This window comes from Diospyros lotus, chromosome 5 (genome assembly GCF_014633365.1).
Source record: "Diospyros lotus cultivar Yz01 chromosome 5, ASM1463336v1, whole genome shotgun sequence".
Lineage (NCBI taxonomy): Eukaryota > Viridiplantae > Streptophyta > Magnoliopsida > Ericales > Ebenaceae > Diospyros > Diospyros lotus.
In genome coordinates this window covers 38,999,755-39,020,454 of record NC_068342.1, presented here as the reverse complement: position 1 = coordinate 39,020,454, position 20,700 = coordinate 38,999,755, and the positions used below count along the sequence as shown (strand labels likewise).

General features: G+C 35.4%; 2 protein-coding genes and 1 pseudogene across 2 annotated transcripts; all 3 read right to left on the bottom strand.

The window, feature by feature from the left end:
- Positions 1–1,466: 1,466 nt before the first annotated feature.
- LOC127802564 (elicitor-responsive protein 1) lies at positions 1,467–7,589 on the bottom strand. The gene is made up of 7 exons (XM_052338432.1): positions 7,154–7,589; positions 6,919–7,023; positions 6,675–6,801; positions 6,497–6,568; positions 2,427–2,472; positions 1,958–2,273; positions 1,467–1,876 (listed from the first exon to the last, which is right to left on the bottom strand). The coding sequence occupies exons 1-7, from the start codon at positions 7,194–7,196 to the stop codon at positions 1,842–1,844; spliced, it is 744 nt and encodes a 247-aa protein (XP_052194392.1). The 5' UTR covers positions 7,197–7,589; the 3' UTR covers positions 1,467–1,841.
- Positions 7,590–12,726: 5,137 nt separating this feature from the next.
- On the bottom strand, positions 12,727–15,549 carry LOC127802355 (cysteine proteinase mucunain-like). Its single transcript, XM_052338112.1, has 5 exons — positions 14,911–15,549; positions 14,282–14,517; positions 14,054–14,194; positions 13,197–13,646; positions 12,727–13,118 (listed from the first exon to the last, which is right to left on the bottom strand). Exons 1-5 carry the CDS (start codon positions 15,395–15,397, stop codon positions 13,029–13,031), a joined length of 1,404 nt encoding a protein of 467 aa, XP_052194072.1. The 5' UTR covers positions 15,398–15,549; the 3' UTR covers positions 12,727–13,028.
- Positions 15,550–17,386: 1,837 nt separating this feature from the next.
- On the bottom strand, positions 17,387–19,984 carry LOC127802251 (scopoletin glucosyltransferase-like; annotated as a pseudogene).
- Positions 19,985–20,700: the final 716 nt, after the last annotated feature.

Here is a 20,700-nt window from a genome sequence, read left to right as displayed (position 1 = left end):
AAAGATTTGTGATTGTTATGCCCTTATTGAGCTATGAAAACTGAAAAGCAATATTATTATTATTATTATTATTATTATCCCCATAGCTTTATTTAGATATGACGTGAGACCACTCGAGTTTCATGCAAATTATAATGTACAATTTCTTTTCATTGGCCGTGTCAAAGAATGAACGACTTGGGAGCCAAATTCATATTTTTGTTTGTTTTTTTTATAATTAAATAAATTTTTCGCTATTTCAATTACGTCCATAAATTATATATTTTTGAATTAATTACACACATCATCAAAATTAAATTAAAACGTATAATATACTCGCACTGAAATACTCAAATGATCTCCCCCGTGGTCGACTATTGTAAGCCCTTCATAGTCATCGTCATCTACATTAGTTGTTTTCAATCATCGCAACGGTTCCCATGCATTCTCCAATCATCGCGACCAACCATTAATCTTCTTCTATCAATGAGATTTCTTACTTTCTCTTTTTTTATCATAGTCTTCCCAATCGACAACGCTTTTGACTTTTTGTTTTCTTCTTCAGTCGCAACAATCGACCGTCTATTCAACTGGTTCGTCTTCCCTGGCCAATAGCTCCTTCGCCTCTACTCCTTTTGCCATCGCCAACGACAGCTTCTGCACCCTCTACCACTGCTAATGTTTTTTTATCGTTGATTGCCTCTGTCATAGCCTACAGTCATCTTCATCTTCTACCATAATCGTCGGCCTGCACTTCTGTTATATCCTCTGTACTTGTCATCAATCACCTCTTTTGCCTCATCGTTAGTTGCTCTTGCCCTACCACACTGGCCACCAAGTCTCATTGTCAGCCACCATCTCTGTTAATCCCATACTCCTTGCAAACTCCTTTCATCCGAACCTATTTTTTTCTCCATAATTCCAATTATCATTGCCCATTAAAAAAAGAAACTGTGACGAAAATGATGGTCAACAACGAGGGTTTCCACGCTCGTGAGGAATTATTTTAATATTTAAACGTACGTGTATTGCATATTCTAACTCAATTTTGATAGTGTGTAATTAATTAAAAAATACATGATCCAAGAGTGTAATCAAAATAATAAAAAATTCAAATGATTACACTAAAATATATATATATATATAAAATAACGAAAACAAAAAAATAAACTTGACCAATGAAAATTACACAACCTCAACAGCCATGCCTTTAATGGAAGCCATTTCTTTTCACATTCTAAAAAAGAAAATCCTTTTATTTACTTCCAAAATCAAACCAAAGAAAATAACTAATTTTTAAATCATTTATTACATCATTTTATATGTTGCTTTTCCTCCCACAAGATCCATATTTTTGTGATAACAGGATAAAACAATACGAAAACATTCCCAGTGCATAAAATTCGGTCATCTTTTTTTAAATAATCTCGCCCTCACTTTGCAAAGAAGTTACTTCTATAAATTCAGACTCATTAACATTTTAATAATAAAAAAATAACTTTACCGTTATTATCAAATTTGGCCCTTACACAAAATACAGCCATCATCGCATTATTTTCGAATAAAAAAGCATGCACATCCCCTACTACAACAACATATCAAACAGGCTACTAGCAAGATGCCCCATTAACAAAAATGTCACCTTGCCAACAGGGCAAATAAAACCACCAACAGACCAGAAATCTACCCATGCTACAACATCCCCCCGCAATCTTCACTAACAACCAGTACAAAAACAGTCACCAGAAGCTTTACAACCTTCCTGCTGGAGAGAGCCGCCAACGATCAATAAACCTACAGCTGAAAACAAATCAAGAATCCAATTCCCGATTCCTCTTTTCCATACATAAAAGCTTTTTGTCTCAGTACGGTGGCGGAGGATAACCAGGGTACGGGCCTGATCAAATGGAAAACAGAGATTTAGTGGCTCATTCCATATTGGATGATGAAGGAAGTTCAGAGCAGAAAGAAGAGTTACCTGGAGGATAATATTGTGATGGCTGAGGTGGTGGATGATATGGCGGTGGGGGATATGCCGACGGTGATGGGTACGGTGGAGGATAAGCTGACGGCTGAGGGTGAGGATAAGGGTGAGGCTGAGGGTAAGGCGCCGGTGGATAAGATGCTGAATTAGGCGGGTATGAAGCGTGTGGTGGTGCTGATGTGTAGGTGGGCGCTGTTGGCAGATTAGCTGTAGATGCCGGAAATGGTGCGGAGTATGAAGGCACTTGTTGTTGGTGGGAAGATGGCATTAAATATGCCTGAGCTGATGCAGAATGGTTCGTCGAGAGCTTCTGCAAAAATACGAGGACACCAAAGTTAGAATTCCATATAGTGCAGAACAAAAAATTAATAAACATAGTGGACATCAGTAACAAATTCACCACTGTAAAGCAATTTTTACATAATTTCCTAAGCAATGAAGTAGATAATAGTACAGGACTTACATTGACGTTAGCATAATGCAATATGAGCCTGACTTCTCCTGCATGCCTGTAGGAGGAAGGACGTATTAGAAAGTTTGAAAGATGTCAAGGCATCAATCACAGGTTTATGAACCTGCCAGCATATACATTTATAAACATAGGAAATCCCAGAACAGCAGGAAATAAACTGAATATTGTAGAATGATTGCTGAGCTAAAATTCATCTACCCCCCCCTCCCCCCTGCGCGCGAGCGCGCGCCGGGTGGAATTAGCTTGATGTGTTTCAATTGTAGTATTAGCTTTATAAACATAGGAAAACCCAGAAGAGCAGGAAATAAACTGAATATTGTAGAATTATTGCTGAGCTAAAATTCATCTACCCCCAGTGCGGGTGGAATTAGCTTGATGTGTTTCAATTGTAGTATTAGCTTTATAAACATAGGAAAACCCAGAAGAGCAGGAAATAAACTGAATATTGTAGAATGATTGCTGAGCTAAAATTCATCTACCCCTGGTGCGGGTGGAATTAGCCTGATGTGTTTCAATTGTAGTATTAGCTTGATGTCACGACCTTAGGTATTATAGGGGCAAAGCTGTAATTGAGTTACAATTACAATTAGGGGGAATTTTTGTAATTCGGTTAGAACACATGAGTGTTGTTATTCTGTTATTTTTCCTTTTTGTCTTGTAGCTTAGTTAGTTAGAGAGTTTTGTTTGGTAGCTAAGTGAGGCTATATATATATTGCCTCAGCTATGAAAATGAATTGAATACTCTATTTTCTCTCTAATATTTCTCCTCTCTCTCTCTCTCTCTCTCGGTGATCTCCTCCCTTATCTTCTTGCTGATTTCTCCCTCTCAACTGATCTCTTCCCCAAATTCTTCTCTTATCATTCTTGATCTTCCTTTCATACCCTAGCTCACCTCCTAGGATCATGACACTTGACTAACATTGTTTGAAGATGAATCGGATTTTAGTTCACCTAGGCCTGAACCAGAGAAACAAATTTAAGAGTTTCACAAAGGAAATGAACCCTACCAGTTGTCTTCTCCCCCTTGAGCCCAAATGACATACTCCCTTCCCTCAAAAAAAAAACAATAGAAGATTCAAATTGAAATAAGGGGAAATGGATCAGAAAATCTTCAAAACCCACCTTACAGGCCTATGGCCCATTGCTTAATGCAGAGACACATGCCTTTACAAAGTAGACAATGGCCACCTCTACTGCTTTTTACAACAATCTCTTCTCAATTTTTCTTTAAATCTTCTTGTTTTATCAAAATTTATATAGCATTAGAACTTATTTTAGCTATTGCTTCCATTTCTAACCGACAGACATTCTATCAACTCCCTGTCATGTGAACTAGATCTGTTTACTCGATATTTCAAACACACAATGAAAGACCTAGAACCAGACAACCAAAAAGACAGAAAACTTCACCTGAACTGGATTATAGTTCTTTAATACTAATAGGTCACAACCATGGTTGTTTGGAATGAGCTAATTCTTGCATGTCAACACTTGTTTGGTAGTAAAACAGAGCCAACACAAATTACTCCCAAGCTATTATTTGTCATTATGATGTGAAGTTAAGGCAGAAGGTAAGTAAAATTTTGATGACAAAAGTCATCAAAAGTACAACTTTGATATCAAAAGTCATCAAATTCCATTGTTTCAAGACACGCCTTTCATGTAAATCAATGGACAATAAGCTGCATTTCATTGGCTAATCAATTTACTATATCTCAGCACAAATTGCTCTCACTAAACCACCATGCCAGGCAGAGCTCACTTCCTCATATCAATAGCTTGATATAACAGATGGATAAAGTGAAAGGGAAAGAAGTCTACTAAATACAACGAAGGTTTCACTTCCAAACATACATGTGCATCATATTTTTTCTTATCTATTTCAGTGAAGAGGGAAAGTGTTGCAATGAGGACATTAGAGTTTAGAGAGACTGAAAGAACATGATGAATTTTAGATTAACATCTTAATATGAAGGAAACTAAAAATATGCACAAAAAATTTTAATCTAATATTTTAACATGAAGACAAGGATGAAGAACAGGAGGAAAGCACAAGCAATAAAGCTTTTTGTGCAGCCATGGATAGAGATGACAATCTAGAATTCACATAGCCAGCCCCACCAAGTGGGATTAAGTCTTGTGAATGTTGTTATTTTGTATCTGGTAATCTGTTATTGACAATCCACTTTCCTCAAAGAGAACAAGGATCTGTATTTGTGTTGGCAGGATGTCCATGCTTAAACTTGAAGCCATACAACTGGAGATGAATGCCTCATAACATAATACACAGTCTAGATTCTTCATATTCACTCCTATTCATATCTTCTATTCATCTATATTTGTAACTTGAAGGCCTAGCTACTGGGAATGCGTGCTTCAGAAGGTGACTGCCTAAATCCTTTACTATCTAATACCATTAATATCTTCCATCCTTACCAATATATAGGTCTTTGCCCCGTTTGTTGCAGCTTAATTAAAGAAATTATAGTTTTTAACTTCTTAGATTATAGCTTCTAAAACTTAGAATAAGTTGTGAACTTGTTTGTTACAATTTCTTAGAAGTTGTAGTTAAATAGTTGTAGTGTTTGATACCATAATCTGTAAAATAACTTATTTTTGTATAATTGTCCATAATACCCTTAATAGTTATAGAATGATAATTTAAAAATTAATTAGTGTATATGTATAAATTTCAAGTGTTATAAAAAAATTAATTAGTATATAGAGAGAAAGGGAGATGGCGAAGAGAATAAGAGATTTGAAAATGGAGATGGCGGTGGAGAAGAGAGACCCTTGATTGCGTGGACAGAAGAGTAATTCTTTATTAAAAACAGGAACAAAATTGTCAAAAATATGTAACTGTTTAATCAGAAGTTGTAGAAGCTAGGATACCCCAGCTTTGAAAAAGCCAACTTCTACCCTTTCTAAAAGCTAGTAGAAGCTATAAGTTAGAATTCTAAAAGCTAAAACAAACACTACATACCCACTTTTTTGAAGCTAGAAGCTAAAAGTTATAATTTTTAAGCTGCAACAAACAGGCCCTTTATACCTTCTAAGAAAGTGGATTGCCAAAAGAAAAAAACCAAAGAGGTAATGTTGAAGTCCAGGAAGGATATAAAGGTTGTGAATTTGGTTTTAAAGTTTCGCTCACTTTTAAGCAACCTCCAAAAGTAAATTAGCTAAACTCTTCTCTTATCCAGGAAAGACCTGGCTCAAGTCAATCATTCAGATTTTGAGGCCACAAATTTTCCTGATGATTTTTAAGAAAGAACTGAAATTCATGCATTACACTTTAGAAATTAGTAATAACAAATCCTATCACATATTGGCAATAGATTTAAGTTGCATAAATGACAAGTTCAGAATCCCAGAAGTCAAAATATGGAATGTAAATGTGCTGCAATATGCTAATTCATGTTGAAGCACATGCCTTTTATGCATAAGTAGATAATTATCTATCCTATAGGTATCCTATAGGTAACATCTTAAATGACGTAGCACATTTACATCGCATCCATAACAATAAAGCTACTAATTGAGCACTTTCTGTAGTTAAACACACCTGCTATATCTAGCATAAGTTATAAGCCAAGTTCAAAGCCAAAATTGTCCAGCAGAGCTTAGAACTGCGCCATGCAGAGCACATTGAAGTTTTTCAGTACTTGGCTTTTTTAACTTTTATTTTTTTCTCTAAATGAAACCCATCATTTGTGCAGAACGTCAGGGATCTTGGAGGGTGACCATTTGGTTACATAAGTGGAACCAGGGTGAAGGGCATAGGAGATATTGGTTTTCAAAATCTCTCTTTCTGGGTCTATTCAGTAGTCATTCACATGTTCCCAGAGCTTCTTCTTTTCTTCCTTTTTTGACGGCGGCGCTCAGTCAAAAAAGGCATTACAAAATCATTCCTTACATACGGTTTCATTACGAATGTGAGCAATAATAAATACAAATCTTTAATGGCATTAAAAAAAAATTGAAAATGCTTCAAAACCATCAACTTTCACGTTAAATCATGCAAATATCATATCAACGGTGTTGAATGAGATAAGAAAGTTCACCTGCCAGTTTTAGTCTGTAGTGACCAAGAGCTGTCGTCGTAACCCTCAGATAGCACCTTCTGCAAGTGAACCCTACACATTGCAAATATTCCCGAATAAGGCGAGACAATTAGAAATCAAAACTCAGCAAAAAAAACAATTGTGAAAGAATTGAGAAGGAAATAAGGAAGACTCTTACTTTCCGCTGCCAATGAAGTCGTCGTAAGTGATGGAATTGCTATTCCAAACATTAATATTGAGTTCCCGCAGTCCCTCAATCAACGGGAACGTGAATTTCTCTTGAAAAGTAGGGTTTCTCCCTCCGTCTAGATTTCAGAAAATGAAAGAGCAGACACGCGCGCGCACAATTCAAATTGAAACCAAATCAGTAGCTAAATAAACAAAAACAGTCCGACACACGCATATACAAATGTATATCGAACCTGTATGTGTTCGGGTACGGAAATTGGTGCTACCGTATTGGAGGCAAACGTAGGGATCTTGCCTCGAAATCCATTCGGTGTCCCTCAATTTTTGACAACCAACAACTGTATCAAACGCGTAATTTTACGCACAACCAGTCACAAACAGACAATCAACAAGAAGAGGAAAAGGACCAAGAAGGAGAAGTGGTTTTTTTTTTTTTTTTTTTTTGTAAATCAGAAATGTGGTTTTCACCTGTGACTTCTAGGAGGTGACCTTGAATCCCAGTGATCGACATGGAAAAGACAAGCAGCGGGATATGTAACGATGGTTGACGTTGACAATTGATTCCCCCAATTCACCTTCTCCTTCCCCCTCAAAGGCCCAACCCTAAAGCCCCTTTTCTCTACAAGTTGAAAAAAGCTTCTCTATTCTTCTTTCTTTACCTTACAAATACAATTGTCCCGAAAGTCCAGCAATCAGCGCCTTTTCGACTGGATTTCTTCGACAAAATAGTGGCGATTTCGCCCGCTCGTTGGATTTTCCTTCCACGACGTCGGCTATGGAGAAAAGATAGATTCAACCCTTATATAGGGTGCGGGGAAGGGAGCGCGTTCCGCGTGAGTATGAATCTGTAATTCGCTCGAAGGCGCTTCGCGACTTCCAAACGGCAGCGCCACAGGTCACCGGAAGCAGCCGCACCAAATAATTTTTGAATTATTCTACTTTGTCCCAATTATTAATTTTTGGATTATTTTACTTTGTCTGAATTATTCTACACACGGAATGACTAAAGAAATTAAATGAGACAAATATTCGCATCTTGAAATTGTCATCTCGCCTAAAATATACCGTGCACTCGTTTAAATAAAATCTAGATGAATTTTATCATCCGCCCTCGCCTAACAAAGTGCTGCCCAAATTAAATGGGCAGACTTCATCATTCGCACGCGCTTAAATAAAGTCTGGGTAGATTTCATTATCCGCCCCTACCCAGCACAATGTTGCCCAAACTGAACGGGTGGACTTCATCACAGTGTTGGGCAGATTTCATCATCCACACACGTTTAAATAAAGTCCGAACGAATTTTATCATCCGCCTCGCCCACCATAGTACTGCCCAAACTGAACGGGCAGACTTCATCACAGTGTTGGGCAAATTTCATCATTCGTCAACTGCACAGTGACGCGAACGTCAACAATATTGAAGTTCACCCGATAATTTTTCAATAAATTCGTGCGTCAACCTCTTTCGGTCACTGTAGTACGACTCATAATTTTTTTAAATGTTATTTGAATATTTATTTATAATATTTTTATATTATATATATTAATATATTATATTAATATAAATATATACAACACATAAATACATAACTATCCTCAAAATTATCATATATGAGTGTAAAATAATGATGATATTTCAAAATTGATCGAGTATCATTTGACCTGTCCAATAATAATACTCATGATTGGTTTTACTTTACCCATGATGGATTAATTTTATTTATTTATAATTTGTCCCACTTAAAATAGGAAGAGCGGGGCTGTCTTTCAAATATCAAGTTAGTCTTTAAAAAAATAATAAATAAATAAAAAATTACTCCTAAGACATGGATCGAGTAATGGGACAAGCGATATATAAATGTCAGTTCAATTTTCATCTTGTACAATAAAGAGAAGTTTCACATCTGTGATTTATCTTTTCTAATATAATCGGAGGTAGTTGTATCAGAAATTATATAAAGACAATTATTTCAAATTAGTGACAAAATTTAAAGTTAAGTGACGTAATGATAATATAAGAAGTGAGGTACTTAAGCTTTTGAAAATTTATTCCCTTGTCTTAATCGTGCCACGTGAATAATTGTGCCTCGTGAATAATTGAATTTTGCTTAGAGGAGGGTTTGAACGCATGGGTTGACCAAGCGGGCAAGCAGTGTGGGCCTAAGTCTCAGCGTCGGTCAAGCTCTTGCTCATTGGGCCAAATTCATCTTCTGGACTATCAATTGGATCTGAGTTTTGTTTTTTTAAGTGTTTATTTAGTTTTTGCTTATGAAGAAAATTTAAGTTTAAATTTATAAATATTTTTTAAGTTAAGGTATGAAAAGTTTAAAAAATGGGTTACACTACTTTCTAAAAAATAATTTTTAAAATTTATTCTAAACATTTAAATTTTATTGTAGTTAACAACGTCAAAAACTAGCTAAAAAATCCATATTAAACAAAATGAAACCTTGATATACATTGTCTGTGAGTTATTTGTCACGAATTTGTGACAATTTTCAATCTAAAGGTCATTCATATGTCTCCATTATTTTTGTAAATTTACTAATGTATCAACTATAATTATAATCATAGGTACAATTGTTGAAATAATCTTATATTATTATATTTATAACATATGATTTAAGGAATAAAATTTGAGTCTAATCTTCTTAAATGCACAAAATAATAGTAATTACGATTTTTCCTAAGCAAATAAGCATTTCCTTAACAGACATGTGAGACAACGTCGTTGTAAACTTTTAGGTTGCGTCCTCTTTATTGTTTTCAAATCATTTTTAGTTTTTAATTTTCTAAAATAATGAAAACGCGTTATCTTTATTGTTTTAAAAATATATTTTTGAAAAAAAAAATCGTAAAGAAAACTCAAAACAACAAAAAGTTATTTTGAGTGTTTTCATCCAAAACAAACTCAAAACTCAAAACACATTTATTTATTTATTTATTCATATTTTATTATTATAATGAAAAAAATATTACAAAATTCATTAACTTTAAAATGTAGATATTTTTTTAATAATTTATAAACATTAAATATTTTTAATTTACTGAATAATCAAATTTATTGAATAAAATATCATTAAAAAATTATTTTCAAAATTTCAAAGAGAACGCGTTTTCTAATTTTCTGTTTTAAGAAATAGTTTTTCAAAATAACAAAAAGAACGTATTTTTAATTTTCTAAAAATAGACTATCAAAATAGAAAACTGAAAATAAATTCAAAACTCAAAACTGAAAATTGAAAAGAAAAGAAAACACAGCCTTATATTTTTAAATTCATGGATTATGTCGACCATCTAAACAATAATTAAACACAAACTCTAATCTAAACTCTTTGGTAGTCTTATCCCAAAAGGTGACACCGACAAAACTATCACTTTTTATAAAAGTCCCATTGCATGCAATGTTAATCCTTTGTTTAAATTTTTAAATTTTATGACGTGAGTAACAAAATTGAGACTTGAGAACAAAACAAGTAGCCAAACCAAGGATGGAGGAGTAAAATAAATTCTATTACTCATATGAATAGTTGAAAGAAGAACTGAAAAATTACACACTGATTACCAACTCTATAAATACTAAAATTATCCTAAAATATCTCAACCAACACCAACGTGTTTACTTGCTTGAAGATCACTAAAACTTTTAAAAATACTCAAATAAACAAATAACACCTCATGATTAAAACAGATCCCCTAAGATAACTCAAGACTCAATCCACTATAAGGGTATGTTTGATTGTAAGGGTGGAATTTAGATGAAAAGAAAATTAATTACAGAGAATTGAATTATCTAGAATTAAATTTTATGAAAAATATTAATTGAAGGTGTTTGATTGACTTAATTTTTTACTTAAAAATTGTTATATTTTTTCAACTTTTGGTATTTGATTATTATAATTTTTCACAAAAATAATTATATATACACATGCAAATAATTAACAAATACACAAATTAATAATTAATACATAAAATAAATTAAATATACATATACAAAATATTTAAAAAATAAATTAATACATACAAAAATATACATACACACAGGAAAGAAGATGAAGAGTCGCTGCTGCTATCGCCGCTGTCAATGGCCGCTACAACCACAGTAGCCGTCAATGGCTGTCACTACTGCCCTCGCCATTCACCCTTTTATCGCGCACCGTCACTCCGTCACTGGCTGTTGTTCGCTCGCCTTTTCTCTCGCTCACCCTCTCTCTTGCTCGCTCCATCGCTGGCCATAGATTGCTCACTTTCTCTTTCTCGCTCGTCGCTCACACTTTCTCTCAGCCATGGCTTCCCACTGAGCTCTAGTCGCTGCCCCTCCCCCTCTATTGCTCCATCACTGGCAGTAGATCGCTCGCTCTCTCTCTCTCGCTCGCACTTGTTCTCAGCCACGATTTCCCACTGAGCTCTAGTCGTTGCCCTTCCCCATCTTTCGCTGCAAATCGAAGGTTTCCCTCTTGCCTAGAAAACAATTTCTCTCCCCCATCCTAAGAATTCATTTTCCAACAAAAGTGAGAAAAAATGGTCACGTGACCCTCAAGTGAGAATTTAATTTACCTAGAAAATTAAGCAATCAAACACTACAAAAGTTAGAATTTAGATAGAAAATAACAATTTTCTATGGAAAATGTGGCCAATCAAACAGCCCTAAGACTTATTCAAATAATGAAACAGATCAGCAAAGGCTTATTCCAAAACAGATCGACACTAAACTTTAACAAACTATTTAAAGGTTAATAGGGTTAAAAATCAAACCCATGACATAAAATTGACAATACTTTTTGTTGTATTATAAGCAAAAGTCCATTAAAAGATCAAAAAATAGTCTAAAAGCCCAAAATAATTTTTTTGGTTAAAATGTGTAAATTTTTTATATGTTGGGGGGTCCCACACGAATACACAAACTAAATAACTTAGACATTTAAAATTTTTTTCGAATATTTTAAAAATAGAACAAACAATTATCCATAAAGAATTCTAATTCTACGAGGATTTTGAAATATTGAGATAAACAATCATTTATAAGAAATTATATCCCCAAAAATGGCAAGATAAACGTATTTAAAAGAGATAAACATCATCTATAATAATTATAATCCCAACCGTATTAAGAAAAATCAGGATAAATATTATCCATAATAATCATAATTCTAACAAGATTAGAAAAAGTTAAGATAAGATAAGATATATTTCTAATACTGGTTTCAATACAGTTTTCATAATTTTTAGCGGGACACGAGGTCTTCATTACCCCTTATTGTTTTCTTTTATTGCAGATTTAAATTGAGGACGATATTTATAGTCAAATAAATTTATTATTATATGTACGCAACAACACTTTTAAACCCTACCACTAAAATTATAGTCTAATTATAAATTGTAAGTAAATTTAAGATCTCGAGATTGAGTATTTTAAGTCTTGATTGCTCTCTTAATAAATTTTAAGAGATGTAATTTTATTAAAAAAATATTTCTAAACCCTCTTAGCACTAAATTATCACCTGACCCAAAAGCACCTTCACCTTCACTCCTACATAAAATGGCGGACTTGAGGATTTTTATAATAATCTAGAGTTGTGTTTATTTTTTAAAGAAATTATAATTTATATCAAATTTATGTTCTTAAGGTTTAGCTAATTAGGTTTTAGCACTGCTTATCAACAATTAATAATTTAAAGCTTGGATTGAGTGTATTGAATATGGTCACATATAAATGGTCAAACCAAGATGGAACTAAAATATAAATTTATTAGATAAATTAAATTTATAATCTAAAAAAGAAAAATATATTATTATTATTACAATAACATTATTTTACATTTAAAAAATCTAATAATTACCTTGCTGGTCCTTAGATCTTAAATACATGTGGCAACTAAGATAATTTTATACAGGAGATTAGTTTAGGACACAGAGAGACACAAGATACTTTTTTCATGGAAGCAGCAATGAGAATCATCATCATGTCTGGGGGCATTATGACGAGAAAGCCAACATGATCTGTTAAGCAACCAAATTTGATAATGCTTATATGGCTGAAAGATACTTTACCATTGATCTGAATTGTCTATAAATACAACGGCATAATAAACGACTCTTCTTTTAATTCCCAGTGTAACTTGATGACATTAGCCCCAAACCCTATCCCCCTTATTTGTTTGTTTGAGAGAAAATAGAAACTAAGTAATATTTACAGGGTTATCCAAGAAAATAAATAAATAAAAGCAGCAGCCCTCGAGATCAGATCTTTTCCAATTCCCCCTCAATTTCCTCACAGCTGGGCTTTTAATTAAGTTATAATCCAAATCCTCAAGGTAATCTCACCAGATAAGCCACCAGCTTCTCAAGCTGTGCCAGCAGCGTATAGGCCACCCCAGTTTAGCTTAGCAGGAACTCGCTTGAAAGCTTTTACTCCCAATGGGTTGTCCTTGCTCTGTTCATAAAACAAAAACATCAGAACTGGGAAACAAAGTTCTATCTCAAAAATGTAGGAGAAAGGGGGCTACATTACCATTAGGCAGGTGCCGGCATCAAGGTCACAGATGGGATACTCTTGTGGGCAGCAGCTGGAGGAGTCGTCGCAGCAGGTAGCACCTGCCAGGGGGCAGCAACCCCAGCCAAAGCAGAACTCGCCGAATTTATAGACACAGCAGCAGGTGCTGCCTTCTGGGCAGCTGTAGTAATCGTCACAAACAGTGGGGGGTTTGACCGGGGATGGTGGGGATGGGCTCGGCTTGGGAGGGTTCGGTCTGCTCTTGATGGGGTACGAGGCCATTTGTGCAATGCCACACTTGCCGCTTTTGTCATTGATATTGCGCTCCATCCTGATGTAACCATTCTCTCCCCAATCCGGACCCCAAGAGTTCCTCACAATCCAATAATCTACAACCCCTTCTCTACCGTACCCAACAGCAACAACTCCATGGTCGAGGTCTCTTCCACATTGTCCCGTGAATACGCCCTGAAAAAAGGTTGAGAGAATATGTCAAAACGTGTTTCAAGACATTTAACGCTGATAGATAAACCTGTCTGGAAGTTAAGGAAAAGGTTGGCAATATTTTTCTACTGTCTAATAGCCAAGATGTTCTTAGTTTTCTCTCTTCATATGCGAGATGACTATTTGGCAGGCAGCTTTTCCATCAAGCTGTTTCACAAGATGAAGATTATTTAGGGTTCCAACTCATCTAGTTTATTGGGCCATCATAAAAGGTTCGGGTCTTAAATGATAATTCTCTAAATTTTGGATATCTATAATTCTGTATTATTACACATAATGTTAGTATTTCTCAAGATGGAAACTAAGACCATGGTTTAAGAAGAGAACTATTCAGCCAGTAGAATAAAAAGTTTCCAAGATGAAGTCATTACTGATTCATAAAGTTGGAATGCTCTGCCCCCAGCTTCGATAGCAACACTAACTGGTTGATTAGCCACAGCCTTCTTCAATGAATTCTCGTCGTTTTCTGGAACATCTTCATAGCCATCAATGCTAACAACTTGTGCATTTTTCTGAAAGAGGGCAAAGATCAGTCAAACATAAAGTCTGATTTAACCATTCACAAAGAAGTTCTTTCTTAGGGTTTGGTGGGAACAAACCCGAATCTGATCACAAACTCCGTCATTAGCTCGATAAGGGTAATCTTCCTCAGTATCAATTCCACCATTGTTGATGATGAACTGAAAACCGTAGTCCATGAGACCTCCATTGCAACCCATGTTATAAGATTTGTCACAATCCACCAGCTCCTGCTCTGACAAAGAGATCAATTCTCCCGTTACGATCTTATTTATCCCCTCCACGGCACCGATTGTTGAGAATGCCCAGCAACTCCCTTCAGTTTTCGTGTTCATTAAATTAGCAAAGGGAGAACTCGATTCTTAACTAAGTACGAACGAGAACCCGCAGAAAAGGAAAACTAAAGAAAATAATGCGATCAGACAGTCATACAATATGAGAATTCAGGAAATATACATAATAATTTAAGGAATTATAATGCACATTTGTATGATGCTTACATAGAAACTTTGATTAAACTTTACACACTGTTTCAAAATAACTTTTTTCCCACAGTTTTTACAAATCTTCCTCGCGTTTTCTCCTGCAATTTCTCTTTCAATCCAAAGATATCATGAACATTAAAACACGATGTTTTCATCAAATTTTAAAAGTATATTTTCGGTTTTTCAACCTTTTTTTTTTTGTTTTTTTTTGTTTATGGACTTACCGCATTGTCCTTGATCCTTAACGGGAGACACGGCGCCCTTCTCTCTCCAATCGACGGATTCCGGCAACCGGTCACCGGCGCGAAACGAGTACCTATCGTTCTTCGCACTGGACAGCATCTTCTTCGTCTCCATCCTAACGCCGAGAAACTTCGAGCGGTACTCCTCATTGGTCATGTCGGCGAAGCGGTTCAGCCCAACCTTGTAGCTCCGGTTCACGGCATTGTGCTCGTCGACGAACCTGAGGTTGTCCTTGAAGATCTCGAAGCGTCTCTCCTTCTCGCCGAGGGCATTGTAGGCCTTACGGTGCTTCACGAGCCACTTCTCGTAGATGGCCGCAACGTCGGCGTCGGACCGGATCGGAGGGTGCGTCTGGTCGTAGGCGATAATGGACATGTCGGCGGCGGCGGCGGCGGCGGCGGCGACGGAGGAGAGGATGAAACAGAGCGGGATAAACCACGCCATAGCAGAGATTGTGAGAGTCGCCATTGATAGGACTTGAGCTATGGACGTTTTCTGGCGGAGAGATACGAAGATATAGCGGAGACGATATGGAAAATCGATAGACTGGTCGAAGAAGTCGGATTCGCCCGCGGCGGACAAACCGGCAACCCACCAACGGAAGAGTCGGGCTATTATTATCTAAGGCGGTCACAATCTGTAACCTGCTAGGATTTCAAGGAGAACAAAATGAAGCCCACGTGTACGTATATGATGCTTATGTCCCTTGAAATTAGTGGAGATCGTTGCACTGGATTCTTGACCCCCAATCTTGGTTAACGTACATTTACAGATCGGTAATCGTGATTTATTATACCCTAAAATTCGCACAATTTCCACAAAATTTATAATTTGAGATATTTAAATTTTTTATATTTCTTTATGTTTCTTCTCAAATCATCAATTGTGATCAATTTCCGTCACATTAAGTGTATATTTAGTATTTTTATTTTTAATTAATTTATAACAATAAAATTGTGTGTGATTAATTAGTATATATTATTAATTAATTAAGGTATTTCAATTATTTTCCATTTTTAAAATGTAAATCTGTTTTTTGGCCCAAAAAAATATCAAAAAGAGGTTCTAAATTAAAAATAAAATCGTAAGAAGGTTAAATATCCTAAATTATAAACTTTGAATGGATCATTTAATTTTAATCTTAAGGTTAATTTGATTAATAAAGTCAAATAAATTATTATATTTTTAAATTTAAGATAATTTAGTTACTATACTTTAAAACAATTTGCAAGTTAGGTTGAAACATAAAATAGATAAAGTTGTATTATAGACAAAAACTATTAAAAGACCAAAAAAACTCAAATCTCAAAATAACTTTTTTTTTTTTTTTGGATAAAATGTGTAAAAAAAATTTATGCGAAATACCACACAATGCAAAAATTAGATAATTTCAACATTTGAAAAAAAAATTAAGAAGATAAATTTCATTTATAAAAGATAATCGTTATCCAAAAGAATTTTAATCCTAATAGAGTTAAAAAAAATTAAGATGGACATTATCTTTAAGAATTGTAATATTAATAAGATTAGAAAAAATTAAAATAAATATTATTTATAAGAATGTTAATCTATAACTATTTCGAAATACTTCATGACTCTTTATAAATAAGTAAATATTCATTCTAAAAAAGATATATATTTGATATTAGTTTTAATACGAACTTATCATTTTCAATGTTTGACTTATAATCGGAGTGTGTGTACGAGAATTTTTCCGAACCATCTAATTATTTTTTTTCTTGCAGGATCATGCGATTTGATGACAACCTTGCCAATCTAAAAAATTCATAAAATTCATAGTTATATATTGGTAATAACATATACGAAACAAAAAATAAAAAATGACATGTTTCAAAAAAATAAGGAACATAAATAAAAAATAGATATCTTTTTATAAATATTATTTTTAATAGTTTACGAAACCATTTCAAAACATTTTTTAATTTGTAAAAACGGTCTAAAAATATTTTTTTAATATTTCTTAGCATTTTGATAAAAAAAAAAAAAAAACATAATAGAAACATCGAGCACGAGAACTTATCACCGGATATCAACTCGACGGTGCAGTTGGGCTACCGCCCAGTGTTTACTTTCAGGTTATGCATTTATTTGGGGGTGAGGTTGGAATGTTTAAATCTTTTTGAGCCTTTGGTCTGTACGTGGAGTGGAAGCATGCAAATTAGGCTTCTGTATGTGGATCGATGTTGTTCGATGAAATGCTTGTACGAGTTGCGTGCAGCGAGTGATCTTACAATTTAATGCGGCGGCTGCTGTACGTTCCGGTTCTGTTGGTAGGTTTTGCTGCGCTCCACACTTCTATTGCGTGCTAATTGTTTGTGAATAGATAATCGCAATAGCAAGCAGTTTCACATCCCTTGTAATCTGCTTTGGATTGCTATGAAGAAGAGTAATAATTTAGTCAGGTGATAGCTAGCTAGCTAGGGATTTTGACACATAACCTGCGGCTTCGTAATAAGTATTTGCTCACTCTTTGGTTTCTCTAAAACATACATATTGCATCATTGTACATGATAATGGAACCAAACTTCAACTTCCCTGCTTTATTCATGTGTACAAGTCCCTTTCCTTTTGAGCTTGAGTCTCTTTATTATGGGCAGCTTAAGGGACTTCATATTATTAGGATTCAAGCTAATGGGAAAATCTAAGGCTCGTTACAATGGCAGTTAAGTTTTATTTTTTGGGAGATATGGCAATTAAGCTTTTAATTCTTCTAGTAAAGCACATAAATTGGAGTAAGATGATCCTTCCTTTTCAACAGCCTTCTTTGCCATATCTCCCATTGCCTTTGCTTGGCTCCTCATGTCCTTGGATTCTTTACCAAGCATTAGTTTGAGTCACTGCCTTCTCTATTGCATCCCTCTACGTGTAGATCTTATTGTCATCTGGCCATCTGCACCATTTCTGAGACCCTGCTCCCACTCCTATGTGTAGAATATCTGTCACCAGCTTTTCATTGTAAAACTGTTCAGCGAAGAGAGGCCATGTGATCTTTGGCACTCCAGCAGTCTAACCTTCCATCACCGAGACCGAGTTCTATCCGCAGTGAGTCATACACGCTCCAACTGCTTCATAGTCGAGTATTAGAAGCTGGGTACCCTGTAATAATTAAGCCCTTCTGTTCCAATCTCTTCTCAAATCCGGCAACAACTCTTCCTTACACATTTTCCTTTGCTTTCTCAAACAACAATAATTATATATAAAATTGGTACAAGAAAGTTGTAATTAATAGCCTATGAAAACGGCACGATCACAGCAGACAGGAAAATTTTACGGATCGAGTCGCACAAACATGCTGTCCTGAAGATAAAATCGCCCTGCACCGATAGCTTGCAGACTACGGCGATAGTCTTAGCAAGATGATAACGATCTGACCGACAGAACAACATCTAAGAACGACCAGAGTTGGCATAACTCGGACGGTATTTGCTCTCTAGTTAACAGTAAAATGATAAAGAAAGGAACACGCACAAAATGGACCTTTGATTTTGGCTGGGAGAAGGAAGAAAAGCAGAGAATAACCTCTCTGATTTTCGTACTACAGCGAGAATGAGGGATTGGAGCTGGTAATCTCTTTCCCACAGGAACTGGAAGCTCGATTATATACATAGCATTGGACAGCCCGACACAATCGCAGGAAGATCGAGGCAGCCACGCATGAAATGTGGAAAGCAGCAGCACAAAAATCGGAAAGTTGTCGAGAGAAACACGCGTAGAGCAATTTTCAGAAAGGTGTTTTGGATAAAAGAAAATAACAATAATATATATTAAATAAAATTTTACTTAAAAATATATTATTTTATTTATCCTATCTGATCAAACGGCAGCACACGCGTGAATATGGGTTCACCCGTTCACAAAATTTGGGTGCCCCTTAAAGCCCAAATCTAATATCATAATTTAAACTATTTATACTTACTTAGAATCTCCTCACCAAATAATGTGGGACAAGAAACACACTTACCATATACACTTACATACAACATTTACCACCCAAACAAATTGTTACCCAGAACCTTCTAGACCTGCTGCTATCTCAAGTAGCTGAGCAGTTGAAAAGTAGGACACACTTCCAAAGCACACATATAGCACTGAGTTTGGCTTCTTTTCATCTATGGAGGTTTTATGTCCTTTACAAGCTTTATCTTCATAATCTCTGTTGCAGAGTGAAAGTGGAGTAGTGGACCAATATGCCATTCCCTTCTTCCCATGACATTCCTGTAGTGTTCTGAATATGCGGGTTCCAGCTCATTGAAGCTGTTTATTACTACTCCATAGTTTTCCAACCCTACCTTGATTGCTTTCTTAATCAACTATGTTAAGTGGTTTTGAGTTTCTTCTCTCATGCGACCGGGGAGTAAGTGGTTTTGTCAACTTGATTGTGTCTGGAAGGTCAGGCACACTAAAGGCATCTGACTCAGGTTATGGTTTTCGGTGATGCTCTTGGTGATGTTGGCAAACACATAAAGCATATGCATTAGTATCATGAAAAACAAGCCTTGGAATCACAAGCTTGCTTGCTACTTCAGAAGCCCATAAAAAGAACACATCAGTCACCAGGCAATCAGGGTGGTCTTCTTCTACGAGTTGTTCAAATGGTAGTTGAAGCAACTCAATGGCCTCAGCATTTTGTGCAAAATTTCTGGAGAAGTAATTGAGCATGAGAACTTGTCACATAAGTCCAACTTCTGTATAATGGAAGTTAATTAGACGAATACCAATTGTTTTAGAAAAGATTTCTGCATTGGCAGGTGACAGCACTATGGTTTACCTTCTCTCCATGTTGAGCAACTACTCTGGCCATGTCTACAAGTGGTATCATGTGGCCGTGACCCATCACTGCTGGGAAGAAATAAACGTGAAGGTGATGGGATTTCAAAGCCATTTGCCTTGCAGTAGAATGAGAACTTGGGAGGATATGATAGACCAGGTGAAAGGTGGTTTGGATTTGGGATGCAACTGCACTGGCAAGTTCAAGGTAGGGATGGTAATTGGCACTAACTTCGTTTTTTCTTTTTATCTTCCTGGCGCCTTCAATGTCCCCACCCCCACGCCACCCCAACACACACACACACGGTTTTTAACATGGTAACACAACACGTCTGGTCAAAACTTTGAAATGACTTACTGGATTTCTTTCTTTTGTTTATTTAAACTTGGAGAACAAGCAGTTATGTGATATTGATCTTCTTCTTTCCTGTGAGTTTCCTCTGTCTTGTGTTCGATTACATAAATCCTCTTGGAAAATGTACAAATTGGAATGCAAGAAGTGTCTTGGGGTGTAGAATCTGATTCATTTTTGCAGTTCACCATCATACTTGGACTCTTATAATTCTACCTTGGGAGCCCTTTGTGCATGTGTGCCCTTTTTAACATTGAAAGTCCCCTGATTGTGATACCCTTGCAATTACTTCTTCGTCAGGACAAAAGATACTTTGATGTTGGTTTATTATTTCTTTCTCTTTTTCATGGGTCTCATGTTTGATTATTTTAATTTTGTCACATTCTTCTGAACCATAAGAAATGTCTTTTATAATTAGCCACCTTCCTGGACCACCTGGTAAATTTATTGATGAGTGTGGAATTTGGCTTGAATCACCTTTGAATTATCTTTATCATATTTTTTTTTATAAAACTAATTTTCTTTTTTATATTCATACAATATATGTAATTATTAACTTTATTTGTTGCATATTTCTTTAACGGCAGTTTATATTATATTAAACATGTTTATGATTTACAAATTTAGTTTT